The 21656-nt window shown below is 39.5% G+C and overlaps 1 protein-coding gene across 1 annotated transcript in view; it reads right to left on the reverse strand.

The window, feature by feature from the left end:
* Positions 1 to 1652: 1652 nt before the first annotated feature.
* Positions 1653 to 21656, reverse strand: part of Wdr49 (WD repeat domain 49) — a 131155-nt gene continuing 111151 nt past the window's right edge. Inside the window, exons 15-17 of the mRNA XM_059264735.1 lie at positions 17671 to 17774; positions 16176 to 16322; positions 1653 to 1783 (exon numbers count right to left, since the gene is read on the reverse strand). Of these exons, the coding sequence (XP_059120718.1) occupies positions 1653 to 1783; positions 16176 to 16322; positions 17671 to 17774 (382 nt within the window). The remainder of the gene's footprint in view (positions 1784 to 16175; positions 16323 to 17670; positions 17775 to 21656) is intronic.

Genomic DNA, 21656 nt, shown 5'->3' on the forward strand with positions numbered 1-21656 from the left:
GTAAAGAATATTTTTCAAATAAACACCTCAACACACACATGCATGCACATACAGATAGACAGATAGGTGCGTGTGTGTGCACATGCACACACACACACACACACACACACACACAAACACACACAAACACCTCCTGTATCTTTGCCATATAGTACTACCATCCAATGAGAAGGTAAAGTCACATACATAAGAGTAATAATATCTGACTCACTACTCACGTAAACACAGACAGAAGTTAATTCTGTCAGAAAAACCTTTCCAGTCCACCCATTCCCAAACCAAATGTTTTCTCTAATGATGCTGGAAAATGTATTATTAAATCCCATGTCACTAAACATATCCTGTAGAAAAAGTGAACAGAGCAAGTACACAAATGCCTTAAACTTAGAAATAGGCAGAGCAGGGTTACAATCCCAACAATGATATTTAATCATTACACAGCATTAAAATTGATACATGTTAAAGAATTGCATATGAGATTTAAATTTAAATAGATTGAATTTTTTGGTTGTTGATCACAATTATCCACAGCAGATTAATTATTTACTAGCATGAGTTATTGGTAGAGTTTTACAGCCCAGCTATTCTAAAGGCTTCTTTAAAATATAAATATATCCAAATAAACTGAACTTGTGGAAATTAACAATTTTTCTAAAGGACACAATAAAAAAAATCACAATATTGGTTTCCTGGAGTATGATGTACATAAAGAAAAGTTTGTCACAAGGAGAATCAGTAAGTTACAGAACCAAATATTTCCTACTGGGCTCTTCGTGGACAGTGACGCCTTTACGAAGGTCCAGGCATTTTGCTTCTTTTCCAAGGCTATTGCCTGTTTGGCTATAATATGCCGATTGGTTTTCAAATATAGAAGCAGATCACTCCCACCAATATCCCACTAAGGGCATAAGAAAAGGAACATAAATCTAAAATGATTACTAGGAAATATTGATTATCCTGATTTGACTACTACATATTGGATATATGTGTTGAAATATTAGCTTCACTGTGTACATCCACATGTTCAATGGTCACATGTCAATCAAAATTACTTGAAAATACTTAATGACTTTTAAATGTTGACAACCCCAATTTGATCATTAATGTGTACTGAATTTTAACACTGTACACAATAAATTTGTACAGCTAAATTTTTAAATATATACATATTAAAAGAATATTTTTAAAGTATTTAAAAAGAATACAACATGCTGCTATTGTCAATATCTAATTGTCAGTATCAAAATTGTTAAGGAAAAACAAATCATAATGAGGGAGAACATTAAAACAGACAAATTTTAAATGATTTTTAATGAATTTGTTAGTCTTTTATATATGCTAATGAAGATTTTATAATAAAACACATTGTAACTGTTTGGCTACAGGGGCAATTGCAGGGACACCTAGGTAAAATACTTTCTTCTGAAACAGATAAAAACCAGTCGGCATTCCTCCACATTAAACCAATCTCTCTTATATCCCTTCTTAGATTATACAAAGGGATGACTCTGAGTGCAAAGAGAACAAACACAAAGTCTGAAGATGAAGTTTCTTGACATTTACATGGAAAGAAATGGAGAAAAGGCATCTGGATGCTTCTTAGCATTTTATGGAGTGTTCTGTGTCACGATGGCGTGTTTGTTTTTGTTTGATCATAATCGCTTCTTATTTCTTTTTGTCTTCACTTCACCACTTGGTTCTTGACACAATTGCTTGTCTTCTCTTTCATGATCAAGAATTCCTCTGGGGAACAGGTTTTTCTCATCAAATACAGCTTTCAAAGCTACAAAATGATGAAGAACGTGACATGAAAATTACATTTACTAAGAGTCCCAGTTAAATGAAATAGCAGGGAGAAATCAATCAAGTTTTCTTTGTGTGAAAAAGTAAGTTTCTAGGACCAAGAATGTACAGGAGAGATTCTTTTCTAAGCTTCTGCTCATTTTAGTTTTATTTGAATTTAAAGTTCTCTGTGTCTGCCTCTGTCTGTCTCTCTGTCTCTCACTATCTCTGTCTCTGTCTCTGTCTCTGTCTCTGTCTCTCTCTCTCTCTCTCACACACACACACACACACACACACACACACACACACATACACACAGCTTGTCCTACTACTTTATGTGTATGATGACAGAGATTGGTGATATAAGGGTGAGGACTAAATAAGCTGGTGTTTTCTGTTTCTGTTTTTAATCTACTTTACAGCCATCAAGGGCTTGTAAAAAGCCCAGAACAAATTATTCTGTATTGAAATAAGAGAATTAAAATAATCAAAACACAGTTTGACTGTCTGAATGACTAAACACATACATCTGCAATCACATCCTTACAAAACACTCTGATGTGCAGGGATCTATAGCTTCAAAAAAAAAAAAAAAGAAAGAAGCAAATTATTTCTATGGTTGGTGATACTGCACAGCAAGAAGTGGGAGGAAATTGTGCCATGTATTCAAGGAACTAATTTTGGCCTCCAGTGTAACTCTGTCATTTAACCAATGCATACTGGAAGTACATTATACAAATGCTTTGTACTAAGCCTATAGGACACTAACATGAATAACTCATAGGCTCTTCTTTGAACTAATTAAAGGCAGAAACAGTATGTATGCTGGTTACACCACAAATAGCATAACATTAGAATAGGGTGCTAACAGAATGCAGGCAACACAAATCATGTATAAATAAATAAATAGTGTAAAACAATATATAAGGACTAGGGTAAAGCTTTAGGTACTATTTACTTGGTGACAATGTGGAAATGCAGACAGGATTTTAGTTACCTATCATGAAGATGGAGATGAAGAAAGATTGACAAAGGTGAACAGAAATGTCAGCTAGAAACCGTAAAGTATGCGCAAGGGCAGAGAAACAGGAGCTACTTTCCAAGTAACGGGATAACTCAGCACAATGGAATAGAAGAATAAAGGAGAAAAGACAACATGGGGTGAAACTGAAGCTTGGCTAATGAGAATGTTAAATGTCCAGCCAAAGAATACTGAAAAAGGGGAAAAAAGGATACTAAACAACTTTATAATGTAGTGATCTCTTAGGCTGGGAGGATGATTCAAAGGATAAATGGCTTGCTTTACAAGCATGAGTATAGGAGTCTGGAGTCCCAGAATGCACATCAAACCAAATGCAGTCTATACAGCATATACAACGCATGTCTATAACCCTGCTGTGCCTACAGTGAAAGGGGAGGCAGAGGCAGGAGAACACTCAGAAGCCAGTCCTGTGTGTTCAGTTATAAGGTGAAAGGAGAAAACCAACATTGGAGCTGTTCTCTGACCTCCACATGCTCTCCTGCACACACACACACACACACACACACACACACACACACACACGCACACACACACACACGCACAGACACAGACACAGACACAGACACCCTACACCATCATATACTACCCCACAAAAGTTAAATGTAAAATAAAATATGGTAAATAAGATAAAAGCACAAAACAACAAAGAAGTAAACAATAATAAATAAAGCACTCCTTACTAGTAGTACAAACATGGCTATAAAACTCATTACCTTTCCCTTTCCATCCTTTAAATTGGATAACAAGAAGAAAAATGAGGGGAAATTGTTCTGCAAACAAAGACCATTGTCATAAAAAATTCAAAAGGAAAGTGCCATCTGCAGCCTACAAAATATGACGAACACAGCCCAGTTGCTGAGATTGCACAAGTTACAGGAGAAGAAAACTACACAAGGGGGAGCCGGTCGAAGAAGGCTGGCACCAGCAGCACCAGCAGTGGCAGCTCAGAGAGAAGGAAAACAAAACAAGAAAACAACCCACAAAGCAAACAAACAAGCTAACAAAACACTCACAGGAACTTAGAGCACCCTAGATGACAGTGGGACCCAGACAGGTGATCACCAGGGAAGACAAAGACACTTTATGCTCACCCTTTGCATGAGATGATAGAAGCAGGGCTGCAATGGGAGGAAATAGCTGTAAGAAAACATGAGCAACTTACTGAAATTACTTAGGATACGAAAAGAGTGTTTAGCATCACTGTGGTGAATTTCTGCCTGTATGTATGTTTGTATGTATGTTGACTAAACTCAAGCTACCAGTTAGTCCCTAGGTGCAAGTAATAGTTAGCTTTTCTAAATCTCTTAGGCGAGTCCAACGTAATCAATTGGAAGACATAAAAACAGTACTGCATCTTTCCTAAGAGAAGGAAAAAACTTCTCTGCCCAGAGTGTCCATCTTCCCTTATGACTGAGCTCTATGTATTTTGTGGTTGCTTTGGGCACCCCACACTGCCTGAAACCACCCCCTACCCAATATAGGACCATGCTGGTTCTATTTTCCCGATTCAGTTCCAACTAGTATATTTGCCATGAGTCTATTGTTTACTATAGAACGGTTGCAAGAGATCATAAAGACAGACAGGTGAATTTTTCATGGTCCCTGTGACTTGGGGCTGATGTCTGTTGAATAATCCTAAGAAAGAAACTTTGTGTCCATCAAACACATGGCTTATTTTAAAGTAGCTTGCCTGCATTGTACCCTCTTAGGAACCTGAAGCACTGTCTTCAAGGCTACACAGTATAAAATCTTGGAGAACAGTTAGCCCAGAAGGGTTAGCAACAACCATTATTAGTTGGTTCATTGGTCACATAGATCTTGAACGCTTCTGAGTGCTTCTCTTTAGACTTTCGAAGAACGAAACTCCCTACCTGGGCACCGTAGTCTCACATGAAGTTATCCCTGACATGCTTATCAATCTGTTCTTGTACTAGACTTCTCAATTACCTCCAGATACAACAATCTTTGTTCTTCCCTTGACAAACATCAATTTTGCTTCCATCTCAATGGCTTTACAGTTATGTGTACAGTGCTTGGACTATTCTGCCTCAATGCCTTCGTGGGTTCCATCTCTCAGAATTTGCCTGACATGCAAACCTGTGGGACTGCCCATCCAGTCAGGCTTCTTCTGGGTGCTTTGGGTACTGCATGGGATCCGTATAGGGATATAGCCTCCTTCTGGATAATTTGGGTACTACATTACATTGCTTCATTTTCCTACACAGCACTTAGTAACTACACAGGCTTAGATTCTCTCTGATTTATTTACTTATTACGTTAGCTTTCCCATTGCCGTGGCAAATACTGAGAAAACAACCTTAAGGAAGGGATCATCAATTTTGGTTCATGGGCTCCTTTGATCTTGGGTCTGTGGGGGAGAGTGCATAGTGGTTGGAGCATGTGGCCAAAGTTACTCTTTCAGTAGAAGAGCAGAGAGGAAGGGAACAGGAACAAGATATAACTCTCAAAGACATGTTCCCAGTGACCAGCTTCCTCCATCTCCCTAAAATTTCTACCACCTCCCCAAAATAGCTTCACCATCTGAGGACCAAACATTCAATACATCAAAAGAACACTTCATATTCAAGTCTCAAAACTTGTTTACTGCCTGTCTCCTCTAAAGGATAAATTCAATGAAGCAACTCAATCAAGTGAGAAACATACTCCTACACATAAGTAAGAATACCCTCTGCATATGGGAGACAGTTATGTAGCTGGGTCTGTTTGAGGGGCCCCTGGCAGTGTGATCACAATCTATCCCTGGTGTATGAGCTGGCTTTCTAGATCCCATTACCTATGGTTGAACACCTTGCTCTCACCCTTAATAATGCGGGGAGGGGCTTAGTCCTACCTCAACTGAATGTACCAGGCTTAGCTGTCTCTCCATGGGAGAACTTACCCTGTTGGAGGAGGGGATGGGGTGGGGGGGGAAGTAGGGGGAGCAGGAGGAGGGATGAGAGGGGTATCTGTGGTTGGTATGTAAAATGAATAAAAAGATTTTAAAAAATGAATAAATTTTAAAATAAAAATCTATTGTAATTAGGAACCATTTGCATTCATTTGATTGATATTCAATCATATATATATTTGTATAATATATATATATATATATATATATATATATTTGTTGAACTGATAAACAAGTAAAAGGGTGCTGCTCAGTGCTCACACTTTGCATCCTTACATTGTGAAGACTGGCGCTCAACAATAATAATAAAAGTGTAGGTGTTCATGGTATACATGATCATATGTTCATGTATTCAACCATAATGTCAGCCCTGAAAAATCAAAATGTAGGGCCAGTTGAGATAGCATAGTGGACCAAAACACTTGATGCCAAGCATAAAGGCCTGAGAATGACCATTGGGACCCACATGAGAGAAGGAAAGAACAAACTACCACAGGTTGCCCTCTAACCTTTACATGTATCATGACATACACATGTTCTCTCTGTCTCTGCTTCTCTGTCTCTCTTTCTCTCTGTCTCTCTCTCTCTATCTACACATACACACACACACACACACACAGAGAGAGAGAGAGAGAGAGAGAGAGAGAGAGAGAGAGAGAGAGAGAGAAATAAACATGTAATAAAATTAAAAGTAAAAAGTGGCATCTATGGGCTTGAGAGAGGTCTCAGCACTTAAGGCCTCTTGATGCTCTTTCAGAGGACCTGAGTTCAGTTCCCAGTCCTCATCTTAGACGTCTTACAACTGCCTGTAACACCAGCTCCAGGAGATCCAGTGGCCTCTTCTGCCTTCTAAAGGCACAAATGTGCATGACATACACACAGAGAGAGACATAACCACACACATAAATAAGAATAAATCTTAAAATAAAAATCTATTGTTCTCAGGAGCCATTCGCACTCATTCCTTCCTACTCAGAAAACTACGGTGTTAACCCACTCACCACATCATTTCATAGTTGGCTGTCTGACAACATTTTCTATAATGACAACCACAAAGCATTTTTAAAGTGATGAAAATGAAGTATGTGCTGGTTGTGAAGAACTGAAAAACACTGTCACTAAAATAACATGATGTCCTGACTTACAAATGACAAAGTTGGTTTATTGGCTGCCATCTGTCCTCCCCCCCACCCCCACTAACTGGCAACTTCATCAGACTGACAACAATAGCAAAATTTCCAAAGATGACCTGAAAAACGTACGATTCTATGCAAACCGTGCATAACAACCAGCTGCGGAGAATCTGCGGTTTCTGAAAACCTCCCTCACCCATATTTCCAGCCGCATTCTAAATCTCACTCACTATTCTTGGTCTAACTCCAGTATGCATGATGGACATGAGAATCACTTGTTAAAAATGCATCCTGACTCAACCAAGGCCAGGGACTATGACTCAGCCTCTCTAACAATTATTCTCACCTTGTGATGTCCTGAATAGAACTCGTCAATCTAAGTTCTAGGTGAGCCTTGTCAAAGCCCTGGTCAATTTCAGCCTCTTTCAGGTTATAATTAGCTGGGAGGAGTGGAGGGAGGGGAAACTGTGGTCTCGATGTATTGTATAAGAGGGGAATCTATACTCAATTAAAAAAAAAAAAAACATAGCAACAGGCTGGTGTCAAAAAGTGGAGATGGATTGAAGTGGAAATCTTCATATGATTCCTAATAATGTCCATAGAGGTCATTATCTGTTTATCTTTTCCAGATATCTTTTTGTTACACTTTTATTTATTTTTGTGTACATATGTGTGTGTTTGTGTGGGCAGGTGCATGCATTTCACACTGCAATTGAAGGTCAGAGGACAATTTATGGAAGTCTGTCTCTGGTTCTACACTGTGGTTTCCAGGGGTCAAACTCTGGTCATCAGGGTAAGCTTCAGGTGCCTTTTCCCATTGAGCTCCGGAATATCTTTTTCACATATTCAGATAATTTATAGACTCCAAGTATCATTATGTGTTTCTGAGTTTAATTTACCTTATCAAACAAAGCTATAGAATACTGTGAAGTATTTATATATAAAACTGATTTTGAATAAGACATATATATATATATATATATATATATATATATATATATATATTTCCTCTGTACTGTAAAAGCCATAGAGAACAATCTCGTGGTTCCATGGAAAACTATTTTATCCTGAACACCCTTGAAGGTCGTCAGAATCAGGCTGCATTCACTGGTCTTGAATTATTTTGCCTCTTTGTGAATTTGCAGGTGGATTGATTTAAAGTATTACTCATAAAGCCATTTGTTAAAGTTTTTTTTTTTTCACCAGCGTATAGCACTGCTGGGGGATGAAATCTTTAGGAGACAGAGTCTAATGAAATGAAGTTAAGTCACTAGTAACTTGAACTACAAGCAGATATTTGAAATTCTGCCCTTCCTGACTTTCTTATTGGGTCCAGCTAACTAAGGTCTTCCCCCTGCCACATGCTTCCTGCCTTGATGCATTCCCTAGCCATAGGCTCAGAGCCACAAAGCTAAGTAGTCATAAGCTGAAACCTCTGAACCCATGAGCCAATATTATCTCCCTATGTTGAATGCCATCAAACATCACAGCATCAGAAAGCTGACCAGAGCAGGAGGTTAGTGATGGGTATGTAACTCTCTTGTCTGGTAAAGACTGGACTGATTTCCTTCCTACCTTGAAGGTAGCAGTTTGGGTGGCTGTATCTAAGTTATGCTATAGCTGATTTCCCTGTACAAATTATCCTTACTAATTATCAGTTCTTTTCTTTCCCTATCAAGCTACAACCATCTGAACTAACTTTTCCAATTGTGACAACCCCTCATCATCACCCAAAGACGTCACTAAGAGCTTAATCCAAATAGCCCAGACACACCAGACTCTAGGTTGCCTTGTAAGAATCCATTTGTCCTAGGAGCTTCAGCCATCCAAAACTGCCATCTCCCAAGTTGTGGTTCAGCAAGTGCTGTGGAATAATCCTTCTGTACACTATGAATACATATTACTCTCATTGGTTAATAAAGAACTGACTGACTGGCAGCCAAGCAGGAAATGTAGATGAGATAACCAAACTGAGACTTCTGGAAGGAAGAAGGGCAGAGTCGGTAGAGTCACCAGGAGATACAGAGGGAGCAAGACACGCTGGAGGACAGGTAAAGAAAGCCATGAGCTACGTGGCAATACATAGATTAATGGAAATGGGTTAATTGAAGTTGTAAGAGCTAGTTAGTAATAAGCTTGAGCTATCGGCCAAGCATTTATGATTTATATTAAGTCTCTTGTGGTTACTTGGAAGAAACTGCCTGGACACAGAAAAACTCACCTACAAAAATGCTACGCCAACAAGGATTCCTGAGAGATTGCTTCTGAGATCTTGCTTCACTGCATCCAGAAGGCTTCCGGCCTCCTCTGGCCTGTTCAGCAGTAACTGACACTCACTCATCATCCACAAAACAGAACCTGACAACACTCATTTTACCTGATACTGAGCTTCTGGAAAGCAGAAATAGGTAATAAATCCCATTGTTCTTTTGTGCTCCAGAAACAATTAATCACAAAAAATGCCAACTGCTCTCATATTACTGAGACACAACCCTCTCTATCCTTCTTCATTGTTTTCAAAGACTCACAGATGTCTTCATCATTTGTGCAAAAGCACAGGCCTCCTTTTAGTCGTCTGAGTTGGTCCTTTTAATGAGAGTCCTTCCCATTACAATAGCCTGAATAAAATCATCTCTTTAATTATTCCTTGTAATTTGTCTTGATGGACCACAACAATAATAATAAAACCCACTTTACCTGAAGTGTCTTTGATAGAACACATTTTCTACAATGGAAGTTTTAAAGATTCATAGAATAAGTATGAATGGTTCTTATGGTAAACCTGACCCTGTGCACTAGCTCTAAGCATTATGAATACAGCATATGAAAGGGAGATTTCAAGCTGTTTGAGAATCCACTGGGAACAACTTGGAAGCTAAAGATGGTTCAAGTTGAAAAAGAACTACAAAGAATACAAAAGGATATTAAAAGCCCAGTAGGTAAGACTGAAAAGCCACCAGGGGATTAGGCAGTGTTTGAAAGTGTCCCATGTTCCAAAGCTATAGTTTATAGCATTGAGAGTACCTGGGAAAAATGCTTCTTATAGTATAATTGCCAAATAATATTCACTATTGTTTCCATGTTTTATTCCATTTATAAATGGAAATGCTTCCCTAAATAATTATTACTTTATAATTTACTGGAGATAATAACTCTGAGCCTAAAGACCTCATACTTATATTCCCCAGAGTTCCATTTCTAAAGGCCCACATTGCTGTTCTGTCCACATATTGCATTTAAAATCAGATTTAAAAAAAAGCTGAACTTTAAATTAATTTTAAAATATGTGTCTCTTAGCTGTGCTGCTACTCAGTCCCCACGCTTGTTCTTTCCCACCTACCAAGGCCAGTTTCCTTCCTAGATGGCCGACAGACACTTCCTCTCACCAAATCCTGAAACTGACATTTCCCTGACTTTGAATCATCTTCATCTGCATTTCCTCTCTCATTGGGAATCTTCTGCTTTGGCATAGTTAGCCAACCTGAAATTTGATAGCCATACTTAATATGTCTCTGATCAGGTCTGATCAGGACATGTGATCCTTCTCATTCAACACTTAAACACTTTCAAATTAGTTATTTTCTAAGGTTTTCTTATTTTTAAAATATTATAATATACCATTTGGTAAGTGATTGGGATGTGCTGTCATGTGCTCTAATTAGCTTTCATAGCTTCACAAGATGGGTATCATTATGCAGATATGACAGATGAGAAAACTAATAATAAAAGATGTAATCCACACATCTGCAAGTTCTTACTCAAAGGCAAAGTGAAGAGTAGAAGACAGGTGGATTTCACACATCTCAACTATTAAACTAAGCTGCCTTCAACCTAGCCACATTATATCACCCTCCACACTGCTCCTAAAAAGTCTTCTAAAATAGGAATGTGATCAAGTAAGTTTCCTCTTTCTTTTTCAACAAGAATTTTTTGTCTGTGGAGGATCTGGTAGGCAGTGGATTGTAGCTAGAGTTTTCCTGCCTGGCCCACAGTCAGGACAAATCTTTGTCACACGCCGGTCCCATAGCCGCTCAGACCCAACCAAGTAAGCACAGAGACTTATATTGGTTACAAACTGTATGGCCATGGCAGGCTTCTTGATAACTTTTCTTACAGCTTAAATTAATCCATGTCTATAAATCTATACCTTGCCACATGGCTTGTGGTTTACCGGCATCTTCACATGCTGTTTGTCATCGTGGTGGCTGGCAGTGTCTCTCTGACTCAGCCTTCCACTTCCCAGCTTTATTCTCCTCCTTGTCCCGCCTATACTTCCTGCCTGGCCACTGGCCAATCAGTGATTTATTTACCAACCAATCAGAGCAACACATTTGCCATACAGAACATCCCACAGCAGTGGACAGTTATCATTCTCATATAAAGCAAAAGAGATTGTAAGGTAAATGACAAATAGTACTCTTATAGTCATCAGAGGGCATGGGAAGAAAGCAAAAATGAACACATTAATTAAAGAGAAAAACAGCATGGAACCTTTCCTAGATGACCTGATATTCTTTACATCATATGTGGACATTTGTAGGAGACAGATTTGTGCTGGGTATGATCGAATCTCAAATATCACCAGCACTCAAGAAGGTAAGAATTAGGTCTTTCAGGTCAGTCTGGGTTGCATAGTTAGTTCAAGACCAGCTTGGGTTACAAAGCAAGACCCTGTCTTGAGGTGGAGGTGTATACTTTGCCCCAAATGTTATGATAGCTCTGTAGGGTGGTACAATATATTGGAGTACAGAGAAATCCAGTGGCTTTAGCCAACATTCCCTTTTGCATTCTCTGAACACTGGTAGGGGTGGGAGACTATTCAGTAGACTGAAAAAGCAAAGAAATATATTGTCTTGCGAGATTTATAGGAAAATACTCCTCTATCTAAAAGGGCAGAAGTCTAACTCAGGCATTCTAAATCAAAAGTACCCTAAGTCCAGTGGAAACTGCACCTCAGAACTACCCATCACAGTTCCTGGTTTTATTGACACAAGTTGACCATCATTCTCTTTACAGAACTAAATAGCCTTCGCTTCAATATCTATAAAGATTTTACTATTTCTGTTGAATAACACATGACCAGACTTACAAGGAGGTTGTAAAGTGTGACCAATAACCAAGAGTAAAGCAAAGAGCAGAAAAAGAGCCAAGGTTGCCCAGTGTGAGCAGGTCAGAGCTGTAAAATTGCTGTTGTAAACAATTCTTGCCTGCATGGTAGGTGCAAGAGCACACTGCTGTCGTCCCAGCTACATAGAAAAGCAAGGCAGAAGGATGCTTTAACTTCAGGAGCTTGAGGCCAGCCTAGGCAACATAGAGAGACTGCATTTAAAATAAAACCAAAGTTTTAGGAGTAACCAACCAGATGGGATTTAAGGTTCGCTCCACTAGAAGGAACCCATGTCTGACATTGATGGGGTGGCCGAGAACCTGAGACTAGAGACAGGCCAGGGACCTAGGGCAAAAAAAAAAACCAAATACTACAGTCTGTGAAAGGAACATAGCAATAAAAGGACTCCTGGCAATATCATGCTATACTCACAGATCAGTGTCTTCCTCATAGCTGTCATTAGAGAAGCTTCCCACTGTGTCAGAACACAGTCCAAGAGTAGAGTTGTGTGAGGAGAATTCAGAGTGCTTGTAAGGAAATGAGCCCAGACTCTTGTGACTTTATTCTCTTCAAAAACATAGAATTGTTCTTGGTATGTGTTTTGTGTGACCCTTCCAGGTGTAGCAGATAGGAGTGAGTTTACTTCAGATTATTTATTACAATTGGCTGTAGTTATTTGTTTACATGCCTTTATGGAAAAGTATATTTTTGCCATGTGCTACTTGTCATTGTGATTATATGCAGCTCCAACTAATGAGAACTTCACTCATTTGTGCTTTCTTAACTCCCAGAGTATGAATTGCTGATGCTCTGAATAAAGTTATCTATTGCATAGGACTTTAATCCACCTCATTGATAGGCTTTGATCTCCCAGGTTCCACCACCTCTAGAGAATTAAACACTCCTGCATAGATGGGAACAAATACAGAGACCTACAACTAGGCAAAGTGTAGAGAGTGAGAGACCTCAGAACACTCAATCCTAAATGGAATGTCTCCATCAAATCTCTCAAGGCACAGGGAACACTGTAGGAGAGGAGGTAGAAAAATTGTAAGAGCCGGTAGGAATGGAACACAGTAGGGAACCAGTGCTTTCTAGACACAACAGGACACACACACACATATGCACTCACAGTGAGTATGACAGTATGCACAGGGCTTGTGCAGGTCTAAACAAGATGGGATCCAATGCTGAGCAAGAAAAGGTGTTGAGTCTGGTGGGTGAGGAGGTGGGAAGATCTGTGAGGATTTGAGGGGTGGGGAAACCATAATCAGAATATATTGTATGAACTACTTTCAATAAAACAAACAAACAAAATAGCAAGGAAAAGAAGCCTGAAAGAAAAGTTGGGCAAAATGAATGAAAATATGGTACTTACAATGAGAAACACAGCTATACAAAAGGGACTCAAATAGCACTCAAATAAATATGTGTGCCTATATGCATTTGTATGTCCAACTTATTTATGAAATCTAAATTAGATAACTGATTAGATAGATATATTTTCTTAAATTTTTATATTTATTTATTTTATTGTGTGAGTGTTTTTCTGCATTGTGTCTGTGCATCACTTGTCTGGTGCTCACTGAGTTCTGAAGTTTCAAAACAGACTGGAGGCATAGGGAAGTGACTCCTAGGGTAAAAGCTGTTGTGGGGGTGGGGGAGAGGAAAGCTCTTGTGAAATCATTGCAACCTGAGTCCTATGCCCAAAACTCTTGCCAAAAAACGTTGATGAGTAAATTCACATTGAAAGCAATATTATAGCAAGTTCTCTCTATTAAAGGATATGACCTCACATGGAGCATGGCTACCCCCAAGAAGTAAGGAAGGGCAGCAAAAACACTATTGTACCTTGAGGTCAGTCAAAAATAATGATAATAAGACATAAAAACCAAAGCAGTCACAGAGGAGATAAAGTGGAGTCATTCAGAGCAATGGATTAAAACACTTCAGTGACTTCTCATTTTTTAATAAATAAATGCCAGTATCCCTTGAAAGACACTGTGGGTGCTCCATGATCTGGCTAGCTAGCCAGCTGGGTTTCTGCACACTCTTTTTGGAATTCAGCCATATAGACCCCATGTACTTTCCTTTGACTCTGTTACTCACACTTCTAATTGCATATTCTATTACTTTACCAGAAATACACACACACACACACACCTTCTTTTTCTGGCCTGCTTAACTATTATTACCTATTTGCCCTTTTTAACTTTGATACCTTCCTAATGTTTTTGGTTGAAATGTGTGTAAATTTGTGTGTATGACTGTGACCTTGGGTATACAAGAGTATATATGTGCGAAGATGCATGATTGTGGTCACCCTTTGATATCAGAAGCCATTCACACTATTTTTTGTTTTGTTGATGGTATGGGTCTTTCTGCATACACATATATAATATCTTGTGCTGGATGGTTTTATGTAACCTTGACAAAAGCGATAGTCATCTGAGTGGTGGGAATCTCGATAGAGTAATCCCTCTGTACGAGGGCTGTACGCAAGCCTGTAGGCACTTTTTAAAAGTAGTGATAGATAAGAGATGGTTCAGCCCATTCTTGGAGGGCACACCTCTGATCTGGTGGTCCTGGGTTCTATGAAAAAAACACCTTGAGGTAGCCATGAGGATCAAGCCAATAAGCAGCACTCCTCTGTGGCCCCTGCATCAACTTCTGCCTCCATATTCCTGACCAGTTTGAATCCCTACCTTGGCTTCCCTCGATAGACTGTGACTCAGAAACATAAGCTAAATAAACCCTTTCTTCCCTGGGTTACATTGGTCATCATGTTTCCACACAGCCCCAGTAGAACCCACAGCTCACCCTATAGGTTAACCTAGCTAGCAAGCTTCCCCTAGGATCCCCTCTCTCTCTCTCTCTCTCTCTCTCTCTCTCTCTCTCTCTCTCTCTCTCTCTCTCTCTCTCTCTCTCCCTCTCTGACTTTCCTAATTCTTGGGTGCTAGGATTACAGGCTGCAACTGTGCACACCCATCCAACATAGATTCTGGAGATCCAAAATCTAGTCTGTAGCAAATTCTCCTCAGACCCATTCTCCCAGCACAAATTAAAAAAAAAAAAAAAAAAAAAAAAGACCATCCTGATGAAAAATGACAGGACTACAGATTGGAAGGCCCATTCCATATACCTAAAGGCTTAAAGTATATGATTATGTACTTCTAAGAGAAATGAGCAGAAAAAGCTCAAGAAAATAAGCAAATGAGTGCAAATTTAGAACAGAGGAAGTTTAAGAAAAGACCTAGCAATGTGGTAATAGACGATTGGAAAATACAGCAATGAGACATGACAATTGTTCTTGATGATAACTGTAAAATGTCTCCAAGTGCAGATATAAGAGAACAACTGCCTCCTACAACGGTATTGTTGAGAACAATATTGAACCCTATGTCAGACACTGGGAAAGTTTAGAGACTGTGGGTCTCAGATGACTGCCATGTAGCTCTGTTCCTTTCAGTACCGCACGTTGAAAAGACTCTGTTTCCATCGATTATTTTAAATGAGAGCCCCTACTGTGCCCATATGCTTTCTCAGTTCCTCATCCAGTCTCAGGTTGTGTTGCCTGAATTCCCGCAAGGCTCCTTTTGTGGGAAAGATGTTTGTACAGATCTTATTCTCCAAATGCTCACAGACTGCAAAGGCTAGAAGAGTCTGAAAAATAGAGCAGTCCCATGCACATGCTGTTTGGAAATCCTCAGAGATCATTCACTTGCATTTTTTCCAGTTACGCTTCCTCATCCTCTCTTATTAGGCCGGCACTGCAGCTGGAGCCTCTGAGACAATGCACTTTAAGTAGCCGCTATTTATAGAGGCAAAGGAAGAACAGAGCCAGATTGCTAAAGACTCTCTTCTAAATCTTTAGAATCTCATGATGCTTCTATCTCTGGTATCAGTTTTGAAAATGAAGGTTATTTGGGAAAGAGGTACTCATCTATGACAGATTCATGGCATCCAAGGCAGTCTTCCTTCAGAACAGTGACACAATAGAAATATCCATTTCACATACTGCAGCCTGTTCGCTCTTCTTGCTGAGAGCACAGAGCTGTAAATCTTGACAACCATGCTATACTTTGTTCCATGGCAACCTACAAGGCACATGTGTTGTTTTCGTGCCATCCTACTGTATTTCCCTTTCCTTTGATTGTACCGTATGAAGAAAGGGTGGTGATTGTAGGCCCACGGAGGACTTACTTTCAGAGAGCAAAGGAAGCTCCGGAATTTGGGGCTCATCTTCCTCTGGCTCTTCCTTAAAGTATTTGTCAGGGTTTAAGAGGAATTCAGGTTGCTTCACTTCAGGCAGCTCGTTCAACATTCTAAGGCTTAAGGACCTAAAGATGCCTATAAACGGCAATTTAAGGGAAGGAAGAGAGGAAAAGGACAATGTCATTAACTCTTTGAAATGAGCTAATGCATTTCCAAATTTACTTTTTAAAATGTAACCTTCTTATCACTCAGTTGATGCAGCTGCAGTGATGACCACATCCTCTAAGCTCAGCTGAAAATAAACCCAGGGTCCTTTCTGTTCAAAGGACAAGGAGGAACCCAAGACTTCCTTTTCGTTCACTTTGCATTTTGTGTATTTTTCTACATTATTCCCTTGAAAATTCATGAGCTGGCTTTTCGGTGCCCAATACCTATGGTGGGACACTTCGTACAGCCTTGAGGCAGGGGATGGGGCCCAGACCTGTCTCAACTGAATGTACCAGCCTCTGCTGACTCCCCATGGGAGGCCTTATCTTCTTGCAGGAGGGAATGGGGGATGGGTTGGGAGGAAGGCTGGAGGGGCAGGAGGAGGGAAAAGGGGGAATCTGTGATGGGTATGTAAAGTGAATAAAAAAATTCTTAGTAAAAAAAAAAAAGAAAAGAAAATGAGTATTCTACAGTTTTGGAAAGGCTTCAATTTCTCTCTTATCTCCAAGAAAATTATATCCTTTGTGAAATGCAATACATTTTTCAGTGTTTTTTGAACAAAATATCTAAATTTTGAATTGACAGGTACTTTTTCATTCCACAGCAGCACTTTCTTTATTTTGCCCATGAAGAAGTAAAGGATTTATGCAAGCCACACATTAAAAGCAAAGTTTTGAATGAATTGAAAAAAGTTTTTGCTTCAAGTGACAACGGAATAATGAAAAAGAAATCAATAAACGCCAATCGAAGAAATGGTTTTGTGTTCTCTGGCTGATAGTTCTGTGGAGGCAGGAACTGCAGTTTTACTATCGTGCTGTACTCACTCTACAAGGCCGACCCTAAGCTCGTGGTACTTGAACTTTATTATGCATCAGAATCATCACACAGAGAGCTAAGTAAACCGTGGGTCACCATATACTACCTGGCTTCTGATTTATTTTTATTTTATTTTATTTTTTTTGAGGAAGGGAAAGAGGATGAATGTAGTAGGATTTACATTTTTAACGTGTTCCATGATGCTTGATGGTGCTAGACCTACACTCTGAGAGTCAGAGTGCTAAGCAGTCACCACCATTTGTTGTGCATGCTAGAAACCTTGTATTCTAATTAATAGGCCCAAGCCTTACCCTCCTCCTTCATCAGATGAAGACCATAGGATTACTCATTATATTTATTAAGGAAAAATGAACATTCCTGATGGAAAACATAGCTCTTTGTCCTAGTCATACTATTCTATAAAATGTCATTCTCTACTGTGTCAATAGCAATTACTTACTGGCTGATTTTTGTATAATTTCACAATGGCAAGGTTTATGTGTTTTTTTCTTATAAATATTTCTCTTCTTATATTTCAGACTGAAATTTATTTCTTCTGATGATCTGACACTGGAAGAAAATAATTAAAATATAATAATAATTAAAAGGATAGACAGAGACTTTCTGGCTATGGTAATATAACTTACGTTTGCAAAAAGCATATCTCTTCCTGTGTTTATAAGTAGTGATAGGAACATTTGCTTAAATTAATGAAGCCATACCTTGAATAAAATGCTCTGCCCCAGGTGTTAGTAGAGTAGAGAGAATACAAAGGAAAGAGTCTTCTGTAGCTGTGAAGTATTCTGGGGAATATGATACAAAAAAAAAAAAAAAATCACAGAAACACGTTACACTTCCTTTGCCTTGTGCTTAGGTGACAAGACCCCAGAAAAGCAAGCATTGTTGTCATCTGTCAGCATCTCTTAAACCATGGCTCCTCTCTTATAGTATCCAAAAGCCAAAAATGATGAGTAATTTTTAAGCTTCCATATATACCTATAAGAAAACCCTAAAAGAGCTGGAAGGCACACAAAATCTCCTGTAAATGGAAGGTGGAGAGCTGTTCTGGTTAACCTTGGTTGCCAACTTGACTGCATCTGCAGTCAACTAAAACCCAAGCAGCTGGCACACCTGTGAAAAATTTATCAATTGGGTCATTGGATAAGGGAAGCCCTACCCTAAACCTAGGCCACACTTTCTGTTGGTATCCCACATAAAAGGATATGGGAGAAGGGGGTGTTTGTATTTTGCCTGCTTGCCCTCATTTTCAGTGGCAAATTTATCTATCCTGCTGCTGAGGCATTCCTTTACTGGAGTTTGAACCTAATTCTTTGTTTTACAGTGTTCACTGAAGACCAGCAGCTTTCAAGGAAACATCTGAGATTCCATCATCAGACTGGAACTTCTGAGACATCCAGCCTCATGGTCTGAACAACTACTGGATTCTTGACCTTTCTGCAGGGAGACAGCCACTGTTGGACTAGCAAGACCACAGCTGATAAGCCACTCTAATAATTTACACACACACACACACACACACACACACACACACACACACACACACACACACACAAGTTCTATCCCTTAAAGAACTTTGACTAATACAAGAGGAGAAATGTTTTATATCACTGTACAACACTGGCGAAGAAGAGAAAATGATCTTCAGATGCTTAACACTAACTATTATAGATGCCTAGCTTAACAGATAAAACTTCTGACTCCAAGTCCCTCTGAGTGTGCAAAGAGCACCAGACTTGGAAATGTCCACCTTCCTCAAGTCATGTGGAATGATGGGAATTTGCTGACCTCCTACTCTGCATCCTTTTCCCATATCTCCTCGCTTTTCATGGTCGGCATTCTCCCACCTGATAATTTTTATTCCCAGTTCTGTTACAGATTTTGTAACTATAGAATGATGAGATAATTCTTAACCCCACAGTCTCAGTTAAAACTCTGTGGTTGTCTTTGGTTTTTGGAACTGTGTGTGTGTGGAGGAGGGCTTTCGTGATTGTTCACGCGGACGCCCACAGAGAACAGGGAAAGTGTAGGCTCTCCCTGACACTTGAGACTATAGTCTCTATATGTAGTGCTTGGAAACAAGCTCCAGTCTTCTACAACACTAGCAAATGCTTTTACCACTGAGCTACCTTTCCTACCTTCTTGCTCTGGTTTTGAAAGAGATCCAATGGCTTGAAGTTCCATGAAGTATCTATGATGTTATTATTCAATAAATGTCAATTTATTGCCTTTCTTTCCTCTATTCTATTTTACAGTATCTCACAAACTCAGCTTGGAGTATCAATACAAGTAAAGTCAATCTGTGTATCATCTTCGATGTTACTATCAGATGCAATTTACATAATTTAAGAATTTATTGACTTTTTTTAAAATTTTTACTCATTAATAAACTTTTCACTCTAGAAAGTATTTTAGGTTTATAGAAAAGTCATGATAATGGCACAGAATTCTGAGACAGCCCTCACTCATTTTGTTTTCCTTTTTTGGATGTTTTACATTAATACTTACTACATTTTTAAGATAGCAACATTAGGACCTGGAAAGCTAGCTCAGTCATTAAGAGTTCTGACTGCTCATGAAGAGGACTGGTATTGAGTTTCTAGCACCCACATGCTAGCTCACTACTGTAAAAAGAAATTTCCAAAAGAAACTCAGGACAAATGGCTATCTGTGGTACCTATTAGTGTACCAAAGTGGATGCTGGCCTCCAGGATTTCTCAGTATCATATCACCTGTGGCTTTTCTCAGGTCTTCTAACCCTGTCCCCTACCCTAAACTTCTCCGCCCATGGCCTTCCCTTTCCCAAGCTTCTCATTTCTATGTAACACTGCCATTTCAGCTATGCATTCTCTTTGTGCGCTCTCTCTCTCTCTCTCTCTCTCTCTCTCTCTCTCTCTCTCTCTCTCTCTCTCTGTGTGTGTGTGTGTGTGTGTGTGCGTGTGTGTTCTCTTGGTCATGTCTCTTTCTTCCTCTTTTGCTCTCTACCCCACCCCTCCTCACAAGTCTTGTCTGCTGGCCCTGTTCAATGTACTACTTTCTCTCCATGCCCTGAACTCTTCCAGATGCCTCTGGAGATACTCTTCCTCAGATCTACAATAGAAACGTTCCCTTCAGTCCTATCTTGATGCCAAAATGGCCTCACTTTATACATGCTAAAACCTGGGAGAACCTGGGCAGCAAGAAAAACAGCGAACCAGATGTTTTCTGGCCATTGCCTGACTCCCTACCTTCCTGGCCTTTGACTGGAATTTCAACCTTCCTGAGTCCCAACAAACAGGCACCCTACTTTGAACTGTGAAGCAGTTACAGAAGATATCATGTTATTATCATCAACAAAAAGGCTGGACATCATCAACAAAATGTCAGGTTCAAAAGAAACAGGTGATGAACAGCTAACTGTGGTACCTATTGGCATACCAAAACACATCCTGGCCTCCAGGCTCTCTCAGAATCACAAACACCTCCTACAGAGTTCATACTGGCATCATACCTCTTCTCAGCTCTTCTCACTCAAGCTCCTACCCTAAGTTTCTGAAGCCCATGGGCTTCCCTTTTCCCTAGCTTCTCATTTCTCTATAACCCTGCTATTTTGACCATGCGACCTCTTGGTCTTTGTCTTCCTTTCTTGGTACCTTTTCTCTTGCCTCTGTCTCTTGGTCATCTCTTCTCTTCCTCTCTTCATCTCGTGGCCTGTTTTAGTCTGCTGGCCATATTCAGTGTACTATTTTCTCTTCCTGATCTAGACTTTTCCAGATGCCTCTGGATGGACTCTCCCTTATGTTTATAATAAAACCCTTCCTTTCAACCATACCTTGGAGTTGGCATGTCTGCACTTTATACAACTATCGCCTGTAACTCCAGTTCTAGGAAACCTGATGCCTTCTGGCCCCCATGGGCCGCTATTGGTACATGGTGCACATGAACTTAGGAAAAGACACATGCATTTATAAATACAGAAAAGAAATGTTAAGAAATTATTTTAGAAGCCAATATTAGCACCTAATTAACTAAACTCTAAATTTTATTAGTGTTATTAGTGCTGCTTTTCCTTAATGTCCTTTTTCTGTAATGCCAAAATTCTAAGTATCTGAATCCTGAGCCTTCTCTAGCCTATGACACTTTCTCATATTTACTGTTTATCACAATCTTGACAGTTTTAAGGAGCACTTGTCATATTTTTAGTAGACTAACCCTTAATTTGAACCTGTGTGGCCTTTTTCATGTGGTTACACTGCAGTTATTGGTCATTGGGAGGAAGGCAACAAGGGTGAAGTGTTGTCTTGATTACATACCACCAGACCTACATTGGCACCTGACTGCTGCTAGTAACCTTTATCACCTGGGGAATATTATGTTCTCAAATTCACACTAATAACAAGCTTTATTTATTCATTGTAATATAATTTTTCTTTAGGAGAGGTGTGGCAA

This window comes from Peromyscus eremicus, chromosome 6 (genome assembly GCF_949786415.1).
Source record: "Peromyscus eremicus chromosome 6, PerEre_H2_v1, whole genome shotgun sequence".
Lineage (NCBI taxonomy): Eukaryota > Metazoa > Chordata > Mammalia > Rodentia > Cricetidae > Peromyscus > Peromyscus eremicus.